At 44.6% G+C, this 11,595-nt stretch overlaps 1 protein-coding gene across 1 annotated transcript in view; it reads right to left on the bottom strand.

The window, feature by feature from the left end:
* The window catches only part of LOC123762956 (sestrin-2), a 32,780-nt gene that overhangs the window by 8,170 nt on the left and 13,015 nt on the right, over positions 1-11,595 (bottom strand). Inside the window, exons 2-4 of the mRNA XM_045749802.2 lie at positions 3,685-3,942; positions 3,316-3,516; positions 1,058-1,240 (exon numbers count right to left, since the gene is read on the bottom strand). Coding sequence (XP_045605758.1) covers positions 1,058-1,240; positions 3,316-3,516; positions 3,685-3,942 — 642 coding nt within the window. The remainder of the gene's footprint in view (positions 1-1,057; positions 1,241-3,315; positions 3,517-3,684; positions 3,943-11,595) is intronic.

Raw genomic sequence — 11,595 nt, 5'->3', positions numbered from 1 at the left:
ATGTAATTTTTGTGTGCATTTGAAGATAAGCATGGGGGGGGGGAGGTAGAATGCCTTCACCACACCAGAGTGTATGCAGGTATTGTGTGAAACCTTGACTTGATATACAGGTGGATGCCTAAAGTATCTTAGAGGATTTAGTTGAATCCTAAGTCACATTAATTTTTAGCATAACATGATTCAGTAGTTTAAGGTGTGTGCTTGTGAGGACCCAGTGCTTAGGTTTAAATTCTCCTCATGGCTCCTACTGATTTTCTTATTATTAATATACTAGTAATAATAATAATACTTAAAACAAAATTTGTCTAGTTTGTACTCCTTTTTGACATGTTCCAAGTTTCAGAACCCCTGTTTACATCCCAACCCTTGTTTATGAAAGCCTTAATCATATTCTCCCTTCTCTTGCAAGTACCGTTTGGGACATTTCAATCTGTTTTTGTAGGAAAAGGGTGATATTCCTGTTTCTATTGCTGACACATCTTATTATGTTTTACAACTTACTTTTTCAGCCTAAGGTTGATCCTAACCATGGCTCCAAAGTTTCTCTCACAATTTGATCTACCCATGACTTTTAAAAAATCTCAGGTATGTACAGTACTCTAATTCCAAATTTTATTCAAGTTGAGCAGTCAAAAACTTGAACTTGAATTTTATTCGGATTACCCAAAGATTCAGGTTACCGGAATTTGGATTTCAGAGCTCTTACAGTACTGTACTCATTAGTGGTCCATTAAGTGCCTCCTTGCATGCTTTTAAGACTCTGCCAATAACAGTACTATACCTCAGCAGGATCAGGAGAATTAGATTTTATCTAGTACATTATCATGTACCATTTCCTATTTGCTATGTTTAGCTTGCAATGTTTATGTATTTAATGGTGAAATAAATTTTTATTTGGAAAAGTTTGTTGTATTTAAAAAATTAATTAGTCATCCACTTTTAAATTTTATTCTGCATAATCATAAATTTTAAGGTTTAAATCTAAGGCCCATGCTAAGTGAAAATTAAGCAGTTTATTATCTCCTGACTGATCTAATATAACATATCTAGTACTAACCTGAATATGCTTTGGCATAAGAAGCCAAGGGCGATGAGCCAATAGATTGTTGATAGGAACAAGTGCATAAAGCTTTGGTGGGGCATGATGTAGTCCTGCAATCCAACGAATATCTCCTCCAGCATTACTGAAGTCTGTGAGCAGTGCCTTCATCAGCCATTCAACTTCATGTCGACACATAGCCTACCAATATTTTGCGTAATTAGTGTAACTTAAGAAATTGTATATTTTTGTATCAGTCAATCAAGGATATTTTTGTCTAATATAGACATAAAGCAGTCACTCGAGATGCACAAAAAAAGTATCATACAAATATAAACTGTGTTTATTAATTAATTTTTTATTTATATATATACAGTAGGAGGTACAATGGGTTGTGTAAGTACTTATGTTAATGCAAGAGAATGTGTGGAGTGAGTCTATGTTTAGCATGTTCTGAGATCTGAACAGAGGGACTGAGTGTTGTCTGAAGATGAAATTTATTAGGTCTGAAGCTGATTTTTTATGAGTTTTCATAGGCTTGGGGTAGTTTGCAGTGGTTAAATCCCCATGCACAGATATCAAAAGTTAGATAGGGTTAGATTAGAGTAGTATAGTGTGAGAACAGCAGAGTGGGGGTCCACTGTATCTGATTTTTTAGAGTATACCAACAGTTTTAAGTCTTTTCAGAGGTCAATGAGAAGGCCAAATGGGAACTCATTTTTGTCAAAGGGTTTGTAGATTATTAAGTCAAGCAAACTAATATTGGTATCATTGGTACTCTATTGGGATCTGAAGCCAAACTGGCTGGAACTTAGTATGTTGAATTTTACAAGGGAGGAGTAATGCCATTTGTATATAATTTTGTCAAATATTTTTATAAAATGTCTAAGTTTGATATAGGTCTGTAATAGTATATGTCAGCTGTATCACCTCATTTTTTAACTGGAGTTACCCTTGCTTTGTTAGTACTGTATATCAGGAAAAGTTTGAGACTCAAGAGAGTTGTTGACAAGTAGAGCTATGGTCAGTTAGCACTTTTGTATACTGTATCATAATTGGTATTTCACCAATGTTACCAAATTTATTTTTAAGTGAGTGAATTGTGGTTATAATGTTTGGCAAGCTGATTGGCAAAAGGATTAGTGTGTGTGTGTGCTGGTGAGATATGCAACAACATTTATCTGTGTCTGTGGAATATTCCTAGGAAGGCTAACATCAATTGATGAAAAGAACCAATTAAATTAGTTACAGTTTATAAATCTGTTACCAGTTTACAGTACTGTATTACCATCTTTGGAGAATTTAATCTGTTATGTGAGTGTTGTTTGGATCTTATGATATTTGATTCCATTAATACTGAATTCACGTTCATCACTTTCCAGTGAAGAAACCTAGGGAAGTAGCCAGCCATCGTTCACCAATTTTGTTGGGGAAGGGGTTATTATTGGGCTTTACCCCCTCTTAATAGTACCAACAGAACCAATCCCATCCAGCCTACATTCATCCCATACCCCTGACTATTAACCCTACAAATTTGGGTGAGGCAAATCCCAAAGAATCTAGCCTCCAACCTCAAACAGACAGACGAACAGATATTCTCTCTAATACTGTATATACTAGAGGTGTAGCTAGCTGTACCTGGGGTTTCTCACTCCCCACTTCCCCTCTCTCTCATTTATGTTTCCCTATCCCATTTCTCTTCCCATCTCTCCCCCTCTTCAATTTTCTCCCCCAAGATCCCCCCTCCCTCTCTCTCTCCCCCAAATTCGCACTTTTTTTTTTTACCTTTCTCCCCCAAATTTCCCTCTCCCACTATCTCACCTCGTCCCCAACTGTCTCTTCCTCTTACCTCCCCTCTCTCACAATATCACCCCTCTTCTTCCAACTATATCCCTCCACCCTCTCCTCTCTTTTTCAGAAAATATAATACTGTAGTTAATTCACATTTATCGTTTCTAGTGAAGAAATCTAGGGACTCGTGTCAACACCTTTCACTGATTATGTTTGGGTGGGGGGGGGGGGGGGGTCACTGTTTAGTCCGATCCCCTCTTAACTAGACCAATTGGTCCGGCCCCGACCTGCTTATGTCCTTCCCGTCCCCCAAACCACTCTCCTTGCAAAAGTTAGGTGATGTTAGTCTAAGTGTTTGGCCTCCACATTTGGACATACAGACAAGATATTCTCTTTTATAGTGCGTGACCCTCGTTTAAGTTTCAAAGGAGTGTGAGAGAGACGGAGGGAGAATGTTATGTATGTGTTGAGAGGTGACGACGTACCAGGGCAGCAATATAGAGTCGCCAGGTGTGTGGGAGGGGACCGTCGCCGTGGAGGAGGTGGGCATGGCTCCGGTACCAGGTGTCACCGTAGTCACCCAGGCCTCCCAGCACGCCCACCACCTTCTCCGCCCACCACCCATTCTCTTCCTCCTCCTCCTCGCTGCCTTCGTCTTCACTTTTCTCTTCGCCTTCCTCTCTTCTCTGTAAAAACACACGACAATATGCTTCATTGACTGTTCGCTGCACATGAACCTGTAATTACTCAATTGCTTCAACTTGTGAATCAAGAGGATTAACCTGTCTTTTCATCAATTCAAACTTGGGGACAAACCAGGGTACCTACCTCCTGGGGACTGAGTAGCTACGTACCTGCTGAAGGTCAGACTGTTTGGTCTGAAGCGGGTGGTGTAGCTGCTGCCTTGGCCCCTGCTTTCCTTGTCCCAAGACTCTCCCACCCTGTCCATGTTGTTGCTGCTGTTGCTGCTGCTGGTTGTGCTGGTGCTGCTGAGGCATGTGCAAATGCCCTTGCTGCGCCTGGCTCAGCTGCGCATGCTGTGCTTGCTGAGCACCTACAGTCACAGCAGTAGTTGGGGTTGCTTTGCTGACTTGAGTTTCAATTGCTGCCACCTGTAATGTGATAACTGTTGTGTAACCGCTCAATGAGTGCCGCTCTAGTGCCAGAATGAGGCACTTTACTCAAGCCTTGTATTGCATCACAACATACAAAGTTATACGGTATCACTCAAATTTATTTATTTATTTATATGGTAAATGATCAGCGAAATCTAAGGTAAAGCAAAGTAAAAAATTACTGCATAAAAATACAACAAAATATCAAATAAATACAGGATATCTAGACCTACGAAGAAATACCCAGTCTAAAATTACACAAAAATGCTTAAGTTTGCCCTTAAATTTAAGAAGCTTTGCGTAAGGTGGGGGACGTCTCTTAGACACCACCATCACCAAGACGGCTCTAGACACCACCATCACCAAGATGTATCCAGACATCACCGTCAGAAAGCTGTCTTTAGACACCACTGTCACTAAGGAGGGCATTAACGGGGTGAGTGGAGGGTTAGACAGATTGATTGATAAAGATTAAGCCACCCAAAACGTGGCACGGGCATGAATATCCCGTAAGAGGGTAGACAGGGAAAATGGAATGGAATGGAAAAAGGTATTGTGGTATGGTGTGGTGTGTGGTGGTATGATAAGGCAGTGTTGTGATTGAGAGTGGTGGTGGCAGTAGTGGTTGTTGTAGTGGTGGTAAAAGTGGGAGGCGATAGTGACAATAGTGGTGGTGAAGGTAGGTGGTGGTAGTGGTGTAAATGATAAGAGGTAATTGTAAGTGGTGGTGGTGAAAGCGGTGTAAGTAAGAATGACAGTAGTGATATTAGGCAACTGTATTGGGCGGAGGGAGGGAGGGACTGGGGAATAGGTTTGCCTATCAAACATCAGTCTTTGCATTACTGTACAAGGGGGCTATAAAGGTTAGTGTGTGTAGGCCAGACCACATTCCATTCACTAGGACCATAGAAGCCTCGAACTGTAGACAACACAAGAAGCAGTATCCCACAGCTCTACCAACTGAGCCACCAGTAATAGGAAGGATTCCAACCTCAGATAGTCTCAGACGCCTAAACTGGAACGTTAGGCCTTTCCTGGGGGTTACGTCAGCAGGTTTTACCTGAATTTACCCGAGAGCCACTAACACACTAGTGGTCTCGATGAGGTCAGGAAGCCAGCGGCTTGTCAAAGGCCCCCGCATTCTGTCCAGGATTGACGAAGCATACTATACATGAGCAGGTAGTGTAGATATTCAGATGCACTATGAGGCATGCATATTCTGGGCCGCAGTGGTCTTCCTGAACAACATTTTACAGTAATCAATGTATTGATTATATGGTCGACGTTCGGATATTCGCTGACGGTAAAATCTTTACCTTCAGATTACTATAATGGGGGGAAATGGTGGCTAATGTTGTTAGCTAATAAAATTATAATATTATAATGGGAGTGAAGTATTTAAACAAGCAAGATGAAAGCTTAAGCAGTCTTCCCCTACCTTCAGGGGAAGGTATAGCCTCTCAGCGATACAAGTAACCTGGCCCAAACCCAGTGGTGGTAATGTCTAACATTTTTACAGATTCAGTTAGTTCAATATCTCGAATACTGGACACGTTTTACTTTTTAGTTTAGTCAGTTTTCTACAAAAGACATGAGTATTCACTTATAATGCTAACCAGTGTACATACACATTCTTCTGCTCCATGGACAGGCTTAAATAATTGTTCTACTACATATAATGCGATGGGTTATTCAACACTCAATCATCATGAAATGTAATCGAAGTGATTTTACGATGTCGAATTAATATTTTAAATAGGTGTGTGAGCACTTCAGGTGAGCCACTTCGAACGTCATCTGTTGTGAGTCTGTCTTAAGATTTTCTTCATTCATAAACGAGGGGTTTGGCGGCTGGAGCATTTGGTCTTCCTGGTGAAGACTATAGTTAGATGGAACGCGGAGTGTTGTCAAACTAGACAAGGCAATTCAACAGAGCTCGGTCTCAGCTTTGTCTTACACCCGTATATATTGTTAGGTTAGGATGTATTTGCTGGCTGTGTTAGGCGTGTCGGATTAGGTTGGGTAAGGTTAGGTAGAGTTTAAAAAATCCATTGTCGAACCGTCTTGTCTAGTCACCCACGCATGGTACCCGCGCCAGGCCTCGCTCGCCGCTTGCCCACCCACTCCTCTCGAGCATTCACAACGTCACTAAAATGATGTACTCAATTTAAATTGCCCGAACCTAACCTAACCGAGAACCCACGAATAGAAAACGGTAAATCACGTCAATTTTGAGAGTCGCTATTATTTTTAGTACATCTTACTTTGATGCTGGGGATTTTAACGTTAAAACGCGATGTGTTCTGCGAGCGGACAAGTGTAACGGCTCAAGAGAGAGGAGGGATGAACACCTAATACAAATGAATCAGCGAGGCGGGTAAGAAAGGGAGACACCAGACTTGTGTCAGGCTGGGCGGGCAGCAGGTGGCCGCCCAGCCTGACTCACACCACCCGTGGTATAAAAAACAACACCAGTGGAACATTTCCGCTTGGGGCTGTGTACACATACAACCACATATATATTCACTTCATTCTCTCCCACCTACATTCTCATCCAAGATCTTAACCCATTCATCAACCTCAAAACTCTTCCACAAGTAATTAATGTCCACCATATTACCAGGAGCATTTTGATCAAGAGGGCTAGATAATCCGGGTATTGGTTATCTCGTTATGAACTATTGACTACCAGGGGCAGGGGGCGTGGTGTGGAGGCGGCGTGGCGAGGCAGTGGTTGGCTAGTTAGTATGTGAGGCAGGAGATAAACAACTCTCCTAACTTGGACTAACCTCCTAACTCTCCTAACCTTCAGCAGCAACCTCCTCAAAATTACCAACCAGCTCACTCTTAACATGATGAGTGCCGCCTTAACAACTGACCCGCCATAACCGGTTCCTGCCCACTGCTGCTCCTCGCTCGTGGTGGTGGAGGCAGGAGCATGCTGGGCCACCTGGGAGGCAGGAGTATGCTGGGCCACCTGGGAGGCAGGAGTATGCTGGGCCACCTGGGAGGCAGGAGTATGCTGGGCCACCTGCGAGGCAGGAGTATGCTGGGCCACCTGGGAGGCAAGAGTATGCTGGGCCACCTGGGAGGCAGGAGTATGCTGGGCCACCTGGGAGGCAGGAGTATGCTGGGCCACCTGGGAGGCAGGAGTATGCTGGGCCACCTGCGAGGCAGGAGTATGCTGGGCCACCTGCGAGGCAGGAGTATGCTGGGCCACCTGCGAGGCAGGAGTATGCTGGGCCACCTGGGAGGCGGGATATACTGGGGCCGGGTAAGGACAGAGACGCCAGTCAGCCAGCCTAGCACAACAAGACACTCATGGCACGCAAGCAACTGATTGATCGATTGACTTGATAATTTTTATGGCGCCATAGCAACGAAGTCGTCGACGCCGAATCAAATAATAAATTCCAATGATACAATATAATATTAAGAAACTCAGTATTTAAACCTCAAGTTGGTTTAGATTCGACCAAATGTAAACTCAAATAATTAAAGAATGACAAGTCTAGCACTGATTTTCAATATCGAAATGTTTCATCCAAAAAAAGACATATTACAGGGTAAACAAAATATTTAGCAAGTGTCTCAAGTCTGTCTTCTTCCTTCAGGTAGTGAATATATATCCCTGACCTTATTTTGACTCGGCCCATTACATGATGGGTATGGGGTGTATATATAAATCTTCCACTACAGCCCACAGGGTGTGTATAGGGGGCTTGTGGATGTTGGATGAGTTTTATATGTAATGCTTCAGCTATGCCTATTCTTCAATTGTCGTTGTATGTAAATTATTTTGGTATTGCTGGTCAAAATATTTCTGGTGATGGTGTGGTTGTGTGAGCAATATAAGTAATCATAAGCAATATAAGTAATACATAAGTAATCATTTAAATGTAGCGTGCCTCGTGGCTGCCAGGCCAGCAAGCAAAGCCAAGTGTTTGGTTGAGAATCCGTCAAGAAGAGTAATGCTCACCACAATCTAGCTGACACTACACTGGTCTGCAGCCAACCTGCCAACACAGCAACTCGGCCAACACTCATATTAACTACCACTACATGATGAAGTCCAGGCGGGAACGTGAAGGCATCTCCGCACTACACATGTTTTTCGCGCCACTGTTTGCCTGAAGTACTGTTCTTTGAAGAACCAAGAACATAATTATTCCTTGGCTTGAGTACGCTCTGGCCAGTGTGCACTTGGTGTCGAAGATAGACGACCTAGGCTACACCTGAAATAAGACTCCTTGATCTAAACTTGGTGCAATCGAGACGACAATGTAATTAATATTTCTTAAATATTCAGGTTAGATGGTTAGACAACCGTTTTCCTCAAGGGTCAAGCCTGGCCCCGGGCCAGACTTGGGGAATAGAACAGCCTGAAATTCATCCAGGCACAGGTAATTTCAAAAAAAGATCTGACAATTTTTTGAGTGAATGACTGTTGTGCCAACACCAAGGTGAGGCTTCTCTGGTGGCCAGTTAGGTCCACACTGGTGGCCGCTTATCAGATACCCGTGTCGGAACTTGTTGATTTCCTTCTTAGTGATTTATAGGTTCGCGGAAAGATCTCTTATATTTGCTGGTAAAAGGTTAAAAGTCGTGGACTTGGGATGTTGAGTCTGTTCTCTAATTGTCATTATTGCACCCTTACTATCCCTTGAGATTATTCTCCACCTCCTGTACCTCACACTCTTAGAAGTTATTTTAGCGAACATATTAAAATGACCTACTGGAGTCAGGGATACTGCAGAATATCGATTTCTTAGAAGTGAATGTTCATCGATTTACTAGCATCAATTTATGGACCCCCACAGGAGGCCTGGTCGACGACCGGGCCGCGGGGACGCTAAGCTCCGGAAGCACCTCAATGTAACCAAGGTAACCACCTGATTCATGGAATATAATTCAGGAAGAGGTAAATAATAGGAATTCTGTTAAGGCAACCTGTCCTTTTACAAAAAAGTCGTATTTCGATCATATAAGTTACATAAGGCCAAAAATAATCGCACTTGGAAATGGAAGTGGCTTGTGAAAGTAACGTACTGTCCCGTTTTCTGTTTTGGATCCTCTGGTAGGTTAGGAGAGAACATTTTAATTTGACCGTTTTCTTGACGTTGGGAAACCTTAGGAGGACGGGCTGGTTAACGTCACTGTGTAGTGGTCACCGTAGCAACTGGTGTCTCATACATGCCCGTCTCCCCTGACAAAAGTAGTACTGTTAACGTCAATGTGGAGTGGTCACCGTAGTAACGGATGTCTCACGAACGCCTGTGTTCCCTGACAACACCGTCATTGTTCGGTTATAACACCTCTCAAACCATCAAATTGTCAACGTTGGCAGCCTGGTAACGAGCCAACCAGGCTGCGAACATTCAGACCTCCAGCAACTGGCAATAATGGAAAGAATTAGGTGACAACGAGAAGCGGGGTGTCTGGGCGCAGGAAGGCTTGCTCGAGCCAGCAACATCGTGTAGCATACACTGACCTTTACGTCAGGCTGGAGGAGGCTTCCCCGTGCCAACCTCCCGCTCAGCCCGACCTACACCACACTGGAGCGTGTTGTTGCCGTACCACCACCACCATCTACCCACATGCCGTATGTATGCACGCCCAAAACTACATATATAATACACATTAACCAATTTCCTAAGATCGTGTGTAGCCCCTGATGTGAATTAATCTTCCTGTATGTTCAGGTTTGGAACTTATTGAGCAACAAGTAATTCAAAACGTCAAGTTCATTTGTCAAGTGCGCGAGAGGCAGTGATGCAAGACTCAAGTGTTGGTGCCTCCTCCCTCACAACTGTGCCTCGCCTCATACACTCACAGCTGGCTGGTCCCGCCCCACCACCTCCCTCACAACTGTGCCTCGCCTCATACACTCACAGCTGGCTGGTCCCGCCCCACCACCTCCTTCACCACTGTACCTCGCCTCATACACTCACTGCTCCCTGGTCCCGCCCCACCACCTCCCTCACCACTGTGCCTCACCTCATACACTCAAAAGCTGCTCACCTCATAAACTCGAAAGCTTCTCACGTCTTACACTCGCATTACGGGCTCACCATAGCCCGTGCTACATGGACATTTCGTTCTGAGTAGCTAAATCTAAAACAACAACAACATTACACTCGCCTCGTGGATTCAGGTCTGCTGTTCGCCTCATACATTCAGGGCCGCTGCTCGCCTGGCCTGGCAACCAGGCTACATGCAAGTGTCGCACACTGGTCCTTATCTATCTGTTGGGAATCAATGTTACAGAGCATTCCATTCACCTGGGCTCTAGGGGACTCGAACCGTGGACCCCACGTGTGTGAGGCCGAAACTCATCCACTTTACTTTAATGTGCTTATGTACTTTAATGCTACAGAGGTCCGGTCTCTGACCAGGCCTCCTGGTTGATCGTCTGGTCAACTAGACAGATGCAGCTGATCGCTGCCTGACGCATGAATCACGGCCCGATTGATCAGGTCTCCTTTGGAGGTGTTTATCAAGTTTACTTTAATGTACTTATGTGCTTTTTGTACATAAGTACATTATATAAGTACAAAGGAGATCAGGTCTCCTTTGGAGGTGTTTATCAAGTTGTCTCCTGAACACCGCGAGGTCAGCTAGTTAGGCCCCTTATGTTTAGTGTTAAAAATTCTTGGTCTCTAATGTTGATAGAATTCTCTCAGCACACCTATTACACCTCTGCTTGTCAACGGGGCTATTTTGCGCTTCCTGCCGTGCCTCCTGATGGGTTATTTCGTGTGCAGACATTCAACCAGTCCTTGTAATATTGTCCAAGTCTAAATTGTTATGCATTTCTCGCGCCTGCGCTCTCCAGAATATCGCAATAGAGATTTTAACATTTTAACGTCCCAATAATTCAGATGTTTCATTGAGTTGAATCGGACAGAAAGAGATCTCTGCAGGTTACACGTTACGTGCAGGTGAGTGGCGTCCAGGTGAGTAAGGCGTCCAGGTGAGTGAGGCGTCCAGGTGAGTGAGGCGTCCAGGTGAGTGGGGCGTCCAGGTGAGTGAGGCGTCCAGGTGAGTGGGGCGTCCAGGTGAGTGAGGCGTCCAGGTGAGTGAGGCGTCCAGGTGAGTGGGGCGTCCAGGTGAGTGAGGCGTCCAGGTGAGTGAGGCGTCCAGGTGAGTGAGGCGTCCAGGTGAGTGAGGCGTCCAGGTGAGTGGGGCGTCCAGGTGAGTGGGGCGTCCAGGTGAGTGGGGCGTCCAGGTGAGTGGGGCGTCCAGGTGAGTGAGGCGTCCAGGTGAGTGAGGCGTCCAGGTGAGTGAGGCGTCCAGGTGAGTGAGGCGTCCAGGTGAGTGAGGCGTCCAGGTGAGTGGGGCGTCTAATACTGATAATGTTGTCTCTCTCTCCACATCATCCGTCCAGACTTTGTCGCGTATCATACTCGTAAGGCTTACTGCTATATGTGTTAACGTTAAGTTATATGTTATGTGGTTGGGAAGTGGAGGTGGTGTGATGTTACGGCCGCAGCCAGGTAGCTTCTACTGTTGCTTTACTGAATGTACGGCTTCCCTCTCGTCTGCTATATTTAACCTATAATAGTTCCCAATATTGTTGGGAACAGGAGGCCTTGGGTCTATCGTGTGCCTCTAGGGCCTAGGTCAACGACTGACCTTCTCCAGCATGTA

The sequence above is a fragment of the Procambarus clarkii genome, chromosome 47, assembly GCF_040958095.1.
Source record: "Procambarus clarkii isolate CNS0578487 chromosome 47, FALCON_Pclarkii_2.0, whole genome shotgun sequence".
In the NCBI taxonomy this organism is placed as follows: domain Eukaryota; kingdom Metazoa; phylum Arthropoda; class Malacostraca; order Decapoda; family Cambaridae; genus Procambarus; species Procambarus clarkii.
The sequence above is the reverse complement of the archived record's forward strand: the minus strand, read 5'-3'. Positions and strand labels throughout refer to the sequence as shown.